This window comes from Anguilla rostrata, chromosome 8 (genome assembly GCF_018555375.3).
Source record: "Anguilla rostrata isolate EN2019 chromosome 8, ASM1855537v3, whole genome shotgun sequence".
Lineage (NCBI taxonomy): Eukaryota > Metazoa > Chordata > Actinopteri > Anguilliformes > Anguillidae > Anguilla > Anguilla rostrata.
In genome coordinates, this window is record NC_057940.1 from 42,230,323 (window position 1) to 42,246,126 (window position 15,804).

Consider the following 15,804-nt stretch of genomic DNA (forward strand, 5'->3'; position numbering starts at 1 on the left):
ACGGCAGTGGCAGCGGCGGAGGGAGAGCCGAGGCGCCCCGCCCTGCTCCGGCGCGCCCCCAAGCCTTCCAGGCGGCCGCACGCGCTTCCAATTTCTGCCGTCGAACCGTTGCGCCGTTGCCATGGGAGCCGGACGGTCTCCCGGCGAACGAGGCCCGCGCGGCTGCCGCCTCTCCCGCCGTGGCCTCCGCTCTCGTCCCCGCTCGCGCTCCTTCCCCGTCCCGCGCCGAAGGAGAACCGCGTTCGCCTCAGAGGGGGAGCGGCCACGGCGGCCATGTTGTTGCTCACAGTCCTATGACCTATGACCCCGCGTTATCTGGAGCATGCAGCGTGCCCTTTCCCGCTGGATTAGGTTGCTGCCTGCGATCCCCGGGTTGTGGTTGGGAGAGGGAGGAGCAGGAGGGACAGCCAAGAGACTTCTGGCAAAGGCTCTTGTGCGATAGCCCCCTGGACTTATCCTGTTTCAATGACGAATTTTCTTTAGAAATCAATACATTTTCACTACAGTGTCACCCGAAATCCAGGCAGTAAATAATTTTTTTTTATGAGTGTTTTCTGAATTCCCACAGCTGCTCTTCTCTGGGGACAGAGACATGGCTGTTTGTGCACCCTTACCTGGGAAGCACTATCACTGAAACCAACAACTTGGAAACACCTGTTCATTGGCCACTGAACCATGTATGCGTTCAACCATGGTGGATTTTGTATTTGTTTTTCTGTGTGTGTTTTTTGGCTGGACTGCAACAGCAGGGCCAGCCCTATAAACGCGAATGTCTGTGACTGAGTGACTGAGTGAGTGATGAAGTTACACCATTCCATTGGTCGGCCTGTTTGGTTCAGCCATATACTAGGTTTTGACCTGGTCTTGTTTTTTGGCTTCTCTGACTGCATGTCGGAAAAGGGGATTAAGGAGCAGGAGGGAGACCCTAAAGTTGCTACCCCAGCAGTAATGGCAGTTTTACCCTTGAGCAGGGTGCTTTATCTGAAGTGCCCTGCTTCTGCAGAGCTGTACAAATGAATTACCCCTACGCTGCCCCGCCACTTTATAGCCAGAGAATGGCGTTGTGTGCAAACCCGAAACCAGAGTACTTTTATTAGTTTGTTTACAAATAAGGCTTGGTGTGGCTGACCGTTTCGGTACAACACTGGGAATGGTGTCCGCATGCTCCGGGGGTTTCCGTGAGCCAGACCGGATCAGCTTGCAGCCTTAAGGCATCCTGCTGAAGACGTGCATAGCGGGGCATCCGAGGAGACGCGTAACCCCCTCTCACCCCCCCCAGGCCCGGGAAGGCGCAGAGCGCGTACGCTGATGTGGGACAGGTGCGGCAGAGGCACGTCCGTCCGAGCGGCGTCCGGTTCCTGAGGAGCGGCCCGTACGGGATTCTGAGAAACGCGGAGGCGTTTGCCCGCGGTGGACAACCCCCCCCACCCCACGCCCGCTTCAGCCCCCCCTCTCATATATTCTCGCTCTCCCGCGTCAGCTCCCCCAGGCCCGAGCATGTCTTGAAACAGCTCTGCGGATCTGAGAGCTCGCTGGCGACGTTACAGATGCGGGGACAGGGAGGGGTCCGCTCACCTCTTAAGTCCGGTGGATTTGAAGGCTATTTTGAACCGAATGGATGGGCAGGAGACATGGGAGCGCAGCTCATGATTTTCTCCGCTGTCAGAGCCTCATTTGTTTAAAATGTTTGTTTTTTTGTCCCTAAACTTCTTTTAGACAGGAGATATTAATGCATTTCATTCCTTGAAATTATACTAATAACATTACATTGATAAATGATAGTAATAACTAAAATAGATTTTGGTGTTATGGCCTACTGCTATTTGGGAGGGCAAAACCCTGACTATGGCTTGTTTGCAGCAGCAGCTCTGTTGTGTGGAGTTACAGTCCTGCCTGAATAACAAAGCCACTTTAAGGGTTGCATGAGTTAGAATGTTTTAAGCACAGAATGGGATTTTGGAGAGCAGTCTGGCTTCTCCCTTGGTGTGCGGTACACAGTGAAAGGCTCTTCCCTTGCTGTGTGGTACACAGTGAAAGGCTTCTCTCCTGGTGTGCGGTACACAGTGAAAGGCTTCTCCCTTGCTGTGTGGTACACAGTGAAAGGCTCTTCCCTTGCTGTGTGGTACACAGTGAAAGGCTTCTCCCTTGGTGTGCGGTACACAGTGAAAGGCTCCTCCCTTGGTGTGTGGTACACAGTGAAAGGCTTCTCCCTTGGTGTGTGGTACACAGTGAAAGGCTTCCTTGTTTTGGTACACAGTGAGCTCTTCCTTGGTGTGGTACACAGTGAAAGGCTTCTCCCTTGGTGTGCGGTACGCAGTGAAAGGCTTCTCCCTTGGTGTGCGGTACACAGTGAAAGGCTTCTCCCTTGGTGTGCGGTACGCAGTGAAAGGCTTCTCCCTTGGTGTGCGGTACACAGTGAAAGGCTTCTCCCTTGCTTTGCGGTACAAAGTGAAAGGCTCTTCCCTTGGTGTGTGGTACACAGTGAAAGGCTTCTCCCTTGGTGTGTGGTACACAATGAAAGGCTCCTCCAGGGTGCTGCTGTTTATCACAGCTCTGCTGTTTGCCAGGGCCCTGCAGTCTCAGGGGCTGCTCTGTTGCTTTGGTTGCAGTGCAGGCTTTCACAGCTTAAAGTCTCTAAAGAAAACATAAATATCGCAGCCATGGCATTCAGGAGGGCTTTATACGGGAGCTCAGGCGTTTGGACAGGAAGTCTCACTCGTGCGTGGCAGGCTGGGGGCTGTACACAGCTAATGCAGTAAGGTGGCGGTGTGTGACGCTGTCGAGCGCGGCGGCTGCCCAGGGTGGCTCTGATGCCGCGGCTGTGCCTCGCTCTCGCCCCGCTCTTCGGCAGGTCCTGGCCGAGCGTCGGAGAAATCTAAAAGGCGGTAAAGATCCGCGCTGCCCGCTCTCCCTGGGATGACCTCACCAGGGCCGGACCGGGACTCGCTTCTGATGACATCCAGCTTTATGGCCTTAAACGCTAAACACCCGGCGACAGGCCCCGCCCCCCGGGGGCCCTGGGAGGCGTTGCCGAGGCAACTGCCCGTTGTTTGGCAATAAGTGAAGGACTCCCATTGCAGTGGTGCATGTGTGTTTGTTGGGAGGGGGGGTCTCATCCCACGGTGCCTCAGGACGAGCAGCAGAGAGCCAGAGATGATGGGATGAGGATATGAGGCTCCCACCTTGGCAGTTATGTTTTTTGAGGGCAGCACAACAAACATTAGCATTCAGATTTAACTCACACAAAGGCTCAGGCCCTCAGCCTCCCTCAGACAGCGTGCTCTGGAAGCTGAGGAGGGCTCTGCCCTAACGTTTCTCTGTCTAAAAACCTATTAAACCCCAACAGTAATGTTGCTGTGCCATCCCTTTATTCTGCCTAGTTTGGTATTTATGGGGAGCTGAGCAGCCAGGAGTAAAGAGAAGACGGGAGTGAAGTGTGTTGTGTGTGTTCTGCTGTCAGGGCTCTCGCACCTGTGCCCAGAGCGTCTGAATGCAGCCCGTACTGCTGCGCGTGCGCCCGTCTGAAGAGGCTACTTGCAGATGAGCGTTTTGCTCCTGTTTCCAGGCTGTTTGCTGGACCACTTTGTCAATGTCTTATGCTGCTGTGGATTTTGTTGGAATGTGAAAAAGTATGGGGAAAATAAGCACAACTGAAAAAGTCTGTCTTTGAATCTTTTCATGACCATTACAATCCAGAAAATAGTAGCTTGTTTTAAGTTACATTTGGTTGTCAAGGGAAATAGCCCTATTAACAAACCTTGAAATTAGTTAAACTGTCTCACCTTATTGGCAATCTTTTTGTCTTATTTAGCAAATATAGACACAGGAATAAGGTTGTAGGTCTAAATATAGACTAAAATACTTGTTGAGATTGCCTTATTGTTTGGGTTTTGTAGTGTTGTCGCAGGTTCATGCATGTGTGCACCTGAGCCATTAGACATACAGGCTCCAGACAGGAGTGTGCCAACACCCCCAGGGAGATCATTATGAAGATTTCACTCTGTTTTGTGTGTGTCTTTCTGCAAGTGTGTGTGTGTGTGTGTGTGTTTATGCGAGTGATTGTGCGTCAGGGAGGGGTGTGTGTGCGTGTGGGTGTGTATGAGTCCAAGTTTGTGTACGTGCGGGTGCGTATGTGGGTGCATCTGTATGTGCGTGTGCGGACACGTCTGTGTGACCGTACACGCGTGTGTGAGTGTACATGACGGTGTATGTGCCCGTGTACGTGCCTGTACATATGTGTCTGTGTGAGGGTATAAACAGGCATGTCTGTATGTGTGTGTACATTTGTGTCTGTATGTGTGTGTACTTCAGTGTCTGTGTGAGGGTATAAACAGGCATGTCTGTATGTGTGTGTACATTCGTGTCTGTATGTGTGTGTACTTCAGTGTCTGCGTGAGGGCGGCTGTAATGTCTCTCGGGAGTAGCGAGGCAGCAGACGCCTTCCCTCTCTCCTTTTGGGACCAAGCTCACCCCCCCCCCCCCCCACTTCCTCTGCCCCCCCAGGACTGGCCGTTTGACGACGGTGCGCCCCCTCCTTCCAAAATCGTGGAGGACTGGCTCAGCCTGCTGAGGAGCAAGTTCTGCGAGGACCCCGGCTGCTGTGTGGCAGTGCACTGTGTGGCGGGCCTGGGACGGTGAGTGGAAGGCCAGCACACCACCCCCGCACTCGCAGTGGTTCGCTCTGAGAAGCTGGGTCAGCTTATGAGGGGCCTGACCTTGCATTCTAGAAAAGGGGGGTCACCAGCTCACACATTCTGCCAAAGGCTGTCAGGCATGTTGTATAACTGAGCGTCCCCTCTGTTTAAAATGTATTACATAATAATGGAAGGGGCTTTTCATAAGTTACTGCCATGTTTCTTTCGCATTGATAGACGTTAGTTACCAAGGCCACATACCACTACCTTAAAAATTGATTTTACAGTCTGAACTGAAAAGCATTCACATTTTTCTAGAGACGTTGCCAACACCTTTCATGAATCACACAGAATGTGTAGAAGGTTCCATCGTGTTCGGTGCACCTGTGTTCTGGTGGTTGTGGCCGAGGGTGCCTGTAGGGCACAGTAGGTTCCCACTCACGGACTCACTGACTCTCTGACTTGCTCACTCACTGACTCACTGACTCGCTCACCAACTCGCCGACTCGCTGACTCGTCCCGAGGCTCACTCATTGACCCAGAATCCCAAGCAGGGAAGCAGTGGTGCGAATCTTTATTGCGATACATGACTGAGTGAGACCCAGCTGCTCGCGGACTCAGCTTGCCAAACGCTCGTCTACCGGACATCCCGAACCCAACTTCCCAAGCACGCTCACATCCACCTATCTTCCCAAACACTGTCAGCGTGACGTCCCCAGTGCTCACACCTCTTTTGTGTGCTCAATACATTTACAGCCCCTGGTCTGCACATCTTCTCCTAACGTTAGACTCCCTTTAAAGCAAAGACGCTACGCCAAAATCAGCTATTGCTGATGGTGCAGTAACGGCAGTAATAGTAATACCCTGTTCTTAATTAGACGTGCACTGGGTGAGTGCTGAAGACAAAACAGGAAAGGATTTATCAGCCTCCACTCTCTGTGCCCTATAAACGCGCGAGTGTCCCCTACCCTTTTTGGTCGTGCCCAAATCCGCCCCCGTCGGAGCTGCCTAATGCCGTTTAATTGAATCTACTGTTCCTTGCTGATATTTATTTATAACCGGAGGAACCCTTCCTCTTCGTGCAAGCGGTAATTAGATGGGGCTATTAGAGGAGGCCGGCCAGTTGGACGAGGCTGTCCCTTTTATTAGCTGCTGGGCAGTCGGGACATAACATGGAGCTCTACCCCCTCCCATATCCCCCCTCCACCGCCCCCGCCACATTCACCTCGTTTCGCGGACTGGTAGAGCCCCATCTCTGACGCACTTCACCCTTCCTTAGGGACCCTTCCACAGCCCTTGAAAGGGTGCCAGCCCTACTCTGCTTTATTTATTTTCGTAATATTCAGATGGGAAACATTCACTTGCTGTCAGCATGGTGGGGAGGGGGAGGGGGAGGTCCATGTGAAGATATTTGGATTTAAGTACCCTGAACCCTGGAACCGCGACCACTGTGCGTCAGCACATTTTGACGTGTTCGCCGAGTCCGCTAATTTTTTTTGTTTTTTTATTATACTCCTAGAACTTGAGATGTTTATGGTTTTGCAGAGCTCTCGCGCGTCCATCCCAGCGGAGAGCCCAAACCAAAACAATGAAACGACTCCCGAGTTTGTGACAAAACAGCGCTTTTCTCCCCTTCTCGGTCCTTATTAGGAAGCAGAAACGGGAGACGCGGCTGCAGTTAAGCCCCCGGCCTGCCTGGATTCACATGGTCCGGTCCGCTCCGCGCCGGGGCCTCGGGCAGCCTCTGGCTTTTATAAGCGCGTGGGTGAGCGGCCAATGACAGCAGGCCGCTGGCTTTACCGAAAACACTCTGGAGTCCCCCCCCCCGCCTCTTTTCCCTGACCTGTCGTCACACGGAGGCCATAAGGCCGCCGCCTCTGATCCGCAGCTCCTCCATTTAGACAGTCCGCTCGCTCGCTACTCCCCAGGAGAAGCGCTCGCTGTGCTGCGGGGCCCCGCGCAAGGTTCCGCCCGCAGGAAACCCCGTGTTCGCATGCACTGGACGGCGCTGTCGCTCTGGGACGCAGGGCAGCTGTCAAAGAGCCAGATTTACTAAACGCTTTTGACTGCTTTTCGAGAGCAAAAGCAGTCCCTACCACGTTGAACACTAGACTTAATAATCAGTCGCGGTTGGTCAAAATTGCTATTAGGGTGTGGTTTGTAAGGATTGGGTCACTCTGTGACTTTCCTTTCAATACCTAAATCTGTTCAATCATGTTTACTTGGGCTGACTGAGCTAAAACCGGGAGAGATTTTTTAATTTGATGTCTCAGGTATTCTAAGGAAGTCTATTTGACTAAACAATACTTTACTTGTGATTGTCCTCTTTGCACATGGATATTAAGAACTTGTCAAAGCATTTGCTGAGAGCTGATGTGACAGCTCAGTGGTTCTCAACCTCGGTCCTGGGGGCCCACTGTGTATGCTGGTTTTCGTTCCAACCACAGTTGCAATCTCTGAATTTTAACAAGCTGTTCATTTTGCTTAATTAGATGTTTTTCGTGTTAAGAGGAATGATTTACCCACTTAAGCCACATTATGTCAGAAACTGCTATGCATGGCATGAAGAATGAAATCCCATTGTGTTATTGTGTTGCTTTTTAAGTGATTGCAAACAATCACTTAAAAAGAGGCAACATTTTTAACAGGTCAAATTAACGAGGGGAATTAATAGGCTCCTAATTAGGTTGCTGAACACATGTGTTTAAGTGCATAATATTTCCCTTAAACTAATTAGCACAATATAGGTATGACTCATTATCATTTTCTTTGTTTTTGAATTCTTTGTTATCTGTCAAATTATTAGATTTAGTGGCCAGGTGTCCACACTTTTCCCAATTAGGAACCTGTTGATTTGCCTCAGTCTTCATTTTGATTAGTTAAAAGGTTTTTTTAACCTCTTTACGTAATCGTCTACAATATAGCACAATGTGATTATGGGACTTTTATTCTTTATGGCATGCATAGCTATTTCTGACACAAGGTGGCTTAAGTGGGCAAATAATCCCTCTGACATGAGAAGCACCTAATTAAGGAAAAATAATAGCTTGTTACAATTCCGGGATTGCAATTGTGGTTGGAACGAAAACCAGCATACACAGTGGGCCCCCGGGACCGAGGTTGAGAACCACTGACATAGCTCACGTTCTATAAAAGCCATGTTAAAACATGGCTGCAGGTCATGCAATCAACTTCTTTTTATGCTAATCACTGCTCATTTATTCTCAGATAGGGTATAATATGAAAATTATATTTGTTTCATTGAAAGGAAGAAGGACCTCTTTTGGCCAATCCATAATCAGCAAACAGTTAGTATAAAAACACAGTTCTGAATGTCATGCCATAGGCTGTGTCCGTTCAGTTGGGTATGAAATAAATAGCGAACCCAGATTTACATTGGACTCTGCGTCCTTCTCCAGTCACAAGTTCAACTATGTCTGTTCCTTCCACGTCCGTGACTTTCTATTTTGCATGGATCACTCCACCTGTTGTTCTGTCGCCTCGGACTACCGCATGAGTCTCTTTCCATTCCTTGTGTATGCCACCTAACATCATGCCATCTTTACGTTACTAAATTTACCATTCATTTAGTTACTCTGAATGGATTTTGTTTATGATGCTTCAGGGCATTCTCAATCGAGTAAGGGGAATTGGAAGCCTTTATAATACTTAAGAATAAGAGACAAAGCGCTCTTTTACACTCCGGGAAAGAAGGTGGTACTGGACCCAAATGGCTGCTGACGCCAGATTGGCGCGTGGCCTGTCCCACTCTGTTCGCTATTTGCTGTATAAATGCTGTTTACTTGCACAACACCGATCGCTTACCTGACATGTTCTTTGCAGGGCTCCTGTGCTGGTGGCCTTAGCGCTGATCGAAAGCGGAATGAAGTATGAGGACGCCATTCAGTTCATCAGGCAGTAAGTAAAGGGCGCGCGACGAGCCCTTTCGGCTGGTAGCAGCATCCGCGAGCTGTGGGCAGCGAACACTGTAGGAGTATTCAGACACAAGATAGCCTACGCCGTACATTGAAATTTTTAGATAGTTGGTTGTAAGAGGAAACCTTGTGGTTCAGGAATGTAATTATCGCGAACATCTTCTTCCGCCGTTATTGACTTGGTTTTGTCCAGTCCGCGCGTGTGCCAACAGAAGCTGAATTCGTTTGCTTTTAAAAAGCGAATGTATGTAGCAACACTTCTGCATAATTTTTAAAATTATTTTTTGATTATTGGTTCATTTATGCCTTTTTGTTGCAGGAAGCGCAGGGGGGCTATCAACAGCAAACAGCTGACATACCTGGAGAAGTACCGACCCAAACAGAGACTGCGCTACAAAGACCCCCATCACCTCAAGAGCAAGTGCTGCATCATGTGACTCCCGGCCTCCCGCCGACAGATTCGGCAGGTTGTTTGGGTAAACGGACAGATAACGGACCGCAACGCACTTTGACTCCGAACTCTGGATTTGAAGCGAAGAGCTTCCCTCCCAGCACTCCCGGGAAGTGTGACAAACTCTTCCTCGTTTCAGGTCTGGCCGGAGACCGGCCATTAGAATTAGAATTCGTTTTTATTTTGTATGAATTAATCGTGAGTGCTGGCTAACCCCACCAGCCTGCCGAAGTTAACCTGAACCGCCGTGCATTTCTGATGTCCTTCAGTCGCACGCGCCTCCCGCCACATCACACAGACTCTTCCGCCTGCGGGCGAGCGCAGTGGCTGCGTTAGCCGGACTAATGAACTCACAGCGCCTGCGTTAGCCGCCGTGTGCGGTCAGCAGGCATAGGGTAAATTAATTAGCGGGACTTCGTACTTTTTTGTCGTCTGTGTGTTCACCTCTGCTCTCGCTTTGCCAGGATGGCCGTTTTCACGAACTTGCCGCCGCAGTCGTCACGAGTTTTTTTTTTTTATGTGTCAGAGTTCACTCCTCAACAAATCCTTTCTTATTGTCCCAAGAGTGGGACTTGGGGCATGGGGATTGTGATGTATCGAGCGGGGATCTAATTATTGGGTGTGGTGGTGAGGAAGGGGCGTGTGTGTATTTCTATAGATTTATTTTTCTCTTCACATGTTTTTGCACAAGATACTACAGGATTAGGACAGTTTACCCCAGTGGCTCAGTGTCGGACTGCGGGTGGGTGTTCAGCGCAGCTGGCTGTCCTCGAGTCTCAGAGACAATCTGAGATCACAGCTCTCCTGTCATCCTTGTCCGTGATTTGTCGTCACCTGCGGCTGGCTACTGACTGTGGGAGGGAACTTCCTGTTGATTTCTGTCTGCCTTGGAAGAGAGCCACTTCTGATATATGGAAATAATAAAGTAAGATTACTGTTTCAGTTGTGGGTTTTTTTTTCTTTAGTGTGTGGCTGTGTTGTGAAATAGGGCACATTTATTAAAGGGGTTTCTGAGTTGGTCTATCTTCAGCAGCATCACATCAGCTGGTTTTGCTCACTGGTCCACTTTGATTTCTGAAAAGAAGGCCTGAAGTAACAAACTGCTGCCATCTAGTGGACAATTGTTGTCTGAGCAGTGCAATAATTAACTCCATGTCCAGGAAACACTGAGTGACCCTTGTTTATTTATTTACTGCATTTAGTGGACTGGGACAATGCACAGTAATTAACATATCTGTGTTAGTGCCAGCCAAAAGGATCCAGATTCAGCTGAGCAGCCACTTTCTATCTGTAGGGCCTGTACATGCTTTAACAGATGAAATGATGCAAGTGTTTTTACTCAACTCAAACTGGAGATGAACATACTTGATTTTGTCACAAAAATAGTTTTTATGATATTGTAAAATTTTTATTTCATGTTTTTATGGAATGCTTATTTCTATTACCATAGCAGTGCTCTTATTTTATGCATGAACCCACAAACAGACCATCCCCCTGTATTATAAACTCTGCTTTGACTAACTCCAGTCACCTGATGTGCTCTTATCCTGTTGCCACAGAAACGGCCACCAAACTTGCGGCAGGACAATGTTACAAAGCTTTCAAAAGCTATTCAAAAAGAAAACGAGGAATAAGCTCATATATCCTAGAACTGCAAATACTAATTCTCCTAAACCAGGGGAATACCAGTGGCCCAGAATTAGCCTCCAGTTAGTAGATATTTCTGGCCTTTTTCTAGGTCATTGGTTTACATCATAACATTCATCATTGTCATGTTTAGTCCTGGTCTTTAATGTTGTGTCAATGTTCAGTACATAATTTGAGACACATAAACGATGTTATAAACAGTCAGCCTGTCTGGCCTGACAATACAAGACGCATGACCATATCACAGAGATTTGAGGTATTTTTTATTTTATTTTGTGAGGTTACACTGCCCTGCTTTAACCTGAAATGCTCCCCTAGGGACCAATCCAGAGTTACAGCTTCCCCGGCCCACATTCCTAAGCTGTAAGACAGTGAAAAAGGCCGCGTACCCCGTCAGGTAATGGGGGAAGGGGGGGGGGGGGAGTACTGCAGGCCGCTTGGCCTCCAGGAGGTCACTGACATCAGCGAGGCGGAGCGGCTTCCCCTACGCTCTGTACTCCCATCCTCTTCCTTAGCTTGCTGCCACTCACCTTTTGTTCTCGTCCACCGGGGGATGTTGACCTTGCTCCCTCTGGAAAAACCCAGCTGTTAAAGAATTCCAAAGTCCGTGGTTCACTCCAAAAAAATCTCGGCCTTTGATTAGAAAGCCTCCCTCGGGTTTTCATCAGGCAACGTGACAAAAAAGTGACCCCCCGAAAGAAATGTGGCCAACACCAAAACCCTCTTTGTTGCTCACGTAAAACGCACATTGATTCATCTTAACCTGATCACATCCAGCTGAGCCAAAGGCATTACAGACTCGTGTCGTAAATATAACGCTCTCCGCTCAGCTGGATCTCGGTTTGGTGAGAAAGAAACTGCTACACTGCGCAGTTGTGAGAATGGGACTAAGAGCAGTTGAGGTGCTGGACTCGGCGACAGATCGCTGAGCTTCCCTCTGTCTGTCGCAGGCCTCGGCCCGAGCGCAGGGCGAGGTCAGGAGCGCCCCCCGCAGGGCGAGGTCAGGAGCGCCTCCGCGGGTCTCTCACAGGTGTTCCGTTTCCCCCCGGGTCGAGCGGACAGGTGCACTGACGAAGGATCATAGCAACAGGAGCCGGGGAAACGAAGCGGGGATGACCGCGCCTGCCGTTGGGGAGCGTGATGAATTTGGGGCTGGATCCACGCAGGAGAGCTTCTGGGCGTGTACGGGGCGGACCGGGCGGTGTCCCTGTCACTGCGCTGCAGCTGACGCTCCCCTAAAGCTTTGTAGGAAACCGGGTGGAACCTCAAAGCTAAGCGAGGACCTGATTGTGCAAACTAGTATTTATCCATTCATTTTTATGTACACGTTATTCTGTGATATATCACAGTATTAAATACTATAAAAGTTCCAACCAGGGAATTCAAGGGAAAGATTATATACAGCACACATCATGGTAATTAAGATAATAGCATTTAGTTACGAAGGTATAAGAACATGCTGCTTAAGTCTGTTATGCTACGACTCTGCGACATGGTGAGCAATAACTGTGGTAAATGGACTGCATTTATATAGCACATTTTCCAGCATTTACTGCACGAAGCACGTTACAGTGAATGCTTCTCATTCACCCATTCATGCACACACAAATGACGAAAGGCACCAACCATCTCGTCGTGAGCAATCGGGGTTGTGTGTCTTGCTCAAGGACACTTGGACACACCCAGATTAACAGACAGCCAGACGAACTCTCCGGTTGCCAGACGACCGCTCTACCTCCTGAGCTAATTCCGCCCCAGCCCATAACTACGGTAGGAATGGAGAAAGTAGGGAAGAAAAACATTGAGAACTGCTTTCTGAGGATGAAGTGTGACGTCAGCAGGGTCTGTATGAACTGTGGCCACCCCTGCAGTGGGACAGCGGCCTGGGTCACTGAACTGACTCTACCCCCGCAGGGGAGCTCGCGTTCCAGCCGGTAGGAGCGCGGGACTTTCCGCCGCACCTGCCCATGATCTGATCCCCATTCATCCGGCCAATGGAAACGGTGGGACGAGGGTTGGGTTTCCATGCCGCGCGGTTCACCCTCCTCACCTCAGGGGAGCGGGAGCCAACCAGAAAGCACCCGGAAAATAGAGGAGGAGCCTGCTCCACATAACCGCTCCCCCAAACCACACAAATAAAAGGTCTTGCGTATCAAATTAAAGGGCTTTCCTTGCAACTGTAGCCCCTTTGTGACCGAAGTTGGGGAAATTCCACCCCCCACCACGCCGCACAGTGCAGCAACTGTCATTAGAACAGCCCAACGGACTAACGTAAAACTCACCATTACGCGTGCCAGCATTCCTCCGAAACCATTGGTCGATAAGGGACGTTATTTTTTCATTTCAGTGACATTGAGTATTCATTGGACTCAATGAAGAGGACAGCTGCATTAATCCCCACCTGTCATCTCTTTCGGTGACCTCTGCGTTTCCCAGGGGGAATTGGCATTCCTCCGCTGATGTCTGCTACACAATCGCAGCAATTCAAACTTGAATTGCAGCAGATAAACGTGAATGAAAATCCACGAAACCGCACCTTCAGATGTCTGCGATAGAGATCGAAACCGCGAACGGCTCTGGTCTGTTGCATAACGGGGGCCAGCCGAGGCTGGTAATTGAATCACGAGCCCTTTCTGAAGCGGAGGGAAAACGCTGGCTCTACTCGACGAAAAGGAGAGACTGCTTACTGCTCCCTGAGGATATTGACTCTAAACGAGAGCAGGTCTGAGGTGTGTCGGGCAAACATCCTGTAGAGCCTACAGCGCTTTCTTCAGTGTCTGATGTCTGCTGGTCGGTCATCTCCTTTTCATCCAAACTATCTCCACAACATCACATGACATTATCCCTCTCCAAAAGAACTTTTACTTCCAAGCCCCATTGAACCACAGGCAATGAGAAAAGTGTGTGGTCCTTCACCATACTTCCAGCCACAAGCTGGTGCCCGATTGCCTGACTGAATGTTGTTATAGGAATGCCTTTGCTCAGTCATTAGCATATTACTGACTACACACAATATATTATATATGACTAAATCAGATGTCCATCAGCCAGATGACATGGGTCTCCACCAGGGGGGCACCCGAGGGCAGTTTCAGGGGAATGGCCGGCTGGCGGTGTGGGGCGGGGCCCCCTCGCCCCCGACTCTCGCCCCGCAGCCAGCAGGTGACGCTTCCTGTTTTGCCGCGGCCCGGCAAGACGCAAGCTGGCCTCCGCTCATCTCCTGTTTCCACCACGACCTTCCGTCCACCCCGCATCCTCCCCGCATCCTCCCAACTTCCTTTCGGGTAAGAGACGCGCCGCTGGAGAGGGACGTGGCTTCCAGCGAGCTCATCAGCCAGCCCTGGGGGTTTTCCATGTTTACTGCCTTCAGTGAAGTCATTCAGTGAAAGGCACACTGGGTAAAAAGGAGCAATCACACTGTGCACATCCAAGAGCCCATCGAGTACATTTATTCATTTCTGTGTTTTATTACATTACTGAGTATATCACACCTGTATATGCACAACTGTTTCATTTGAATATGCTTGAATAGCGTTGCTTTCATGGCTATTGATTGACTGTAAATCCCACTTGGACAATAACAACGGAAGGAGTCATTCATGGCTATTTCTACAATAGGCTAGATGTGCAACCCATTCCCGCCCTTAAGAAAAACTTCCATTGAATCACGGGGCTTTTTCGCAGAACTCGGTGAGAGGAGCTTGCTGGGTTGACAGCGGGGGACACCGAAGACGATGAAAGCCCCTGTGCGGGGGCGAAGGGGGACGAGGCTGTTCGGGCCTCCGGGGAAAGCGGGCCTCCGAGCGTTGGAACAAAGACCCTGTTCTCCCACAGACCCCGTTCCCTCCTTCCCCAGGGTGGGCTGCCATTAGCAGCTCTTCCCCTCACAGGAAAGCCCCGACAGAGCATTAGCAGAGACGGCCACACACACATCATACACACACACACACACACACATGCATACACACACACCACACACACATACAACACACACACACACAACACGCATCACACACACAACACACACCGACACAACACACACATCAGAACACACACACACACACAACACACCAACAACACACACACCGACACACACACACGCATACAGACACACACACACCGACACACACGCATACAGACACACATACACACACACACACGCATACAGACACACACACACCGACACACGCATACAGACACACACAACACACACGCACACACACACACACACGCTACGCACACCCACACACACACACACACACACACGCATACAGACACATACACACACTCACACACAGGCATACAGACACACACACACACACTCACACACACACAGACACACACACACAACAACGGACACACCAACACCACCAACACACACCTCACACACACACACACACACACACCCACACAAACACACACACACACACACACACCCACACAAACACACACACACACATGCATACAGACACACACACACACACACCCACACTGACACACACACACTCACACTCGAACACACGCACACACACAAAGCAGTCCCACTACACCGGTGTACGTTACACGCCTTCAATGGCTGCCGCGGCGGGGAGCGGGCCGAAGCAGACGTGAAACCGCCGCTTTGTCCTCAAACAGGCCGGCCGCGCCGCTGCCCTCCTCCTCAAACTCAAAGCTGGGTCCATCGGCGCCGCCTGCACAGTCATCGCTTAAGTAGGACAGGAAAGGCCCTCTGGAAGGCCCACAGACGGACCGAGTGGCAGCGGGGAAAAGGTGAGATATCCTTATGTCCCCATATCTTGGTCCTGAGCAACATTTATAAATATCAGAGGTAATTCTCAAAGGGTAATTCTGGAGGTGTTTATTCTTCGGGCAAGGAGTTGCCCACGGCTTCGTGCCCATGGCGCAGAATTGCATTGTGGGAAGGAGTCAGGCCGTAAGAGACGGTTAACACCCATTTATACTTGATCAGCCAAGTATGTTTAAGGACATAAATTGTATCAACCAATGATCAGTTGGAATCGAAATGGATTCAATTTGCAGGCCGGTTAGAGCCCAATTTCAGGCGGGGTAGATTCACATTTCACAAATATGCCCATTTTTTCCCAGTCATAACAAGCGCTCTATTGTTCACTTCCAA

At 50.0% G+C, this 15,804-nt stretch overlaps 1 protein-coding gene across 3 annotated transcripts in view; it reads left to right on the forward strand.

Annotated features, from left to right (window-relative positions):
* Positions 1-9,962, forward strand: part of LOC135261749 (protein tyrosine phosphatase type IVA 3-like) — a 54,820-nt gene extending 44,858 nt beyond the window's left edge. For all 3 annotated transcript variants that reach the window (XM_064348336.1, XM_064348337.1, XM_064348338.1), the window contains 3 exons: positions 4,504-4,634; positions 8,478-8,552; positions 8,889-9,962. In XM_064348336.1, the coding sequence (XP_064204406.1) occupies positions 4,504-4,634; positions 8,478-8,552; positions 8,889-9,006 (324 nt within the window). In that variant the 3' untranslated portion in view covers positions 9,007-9,962. The remainder of the gene's footprint in view (positions 1-4,503; positions 4,635-8,477; positions 8,553-8,888) is intronic.
* Positions 9,963-15,804: the final 5,842 nt, after the last annotated feature.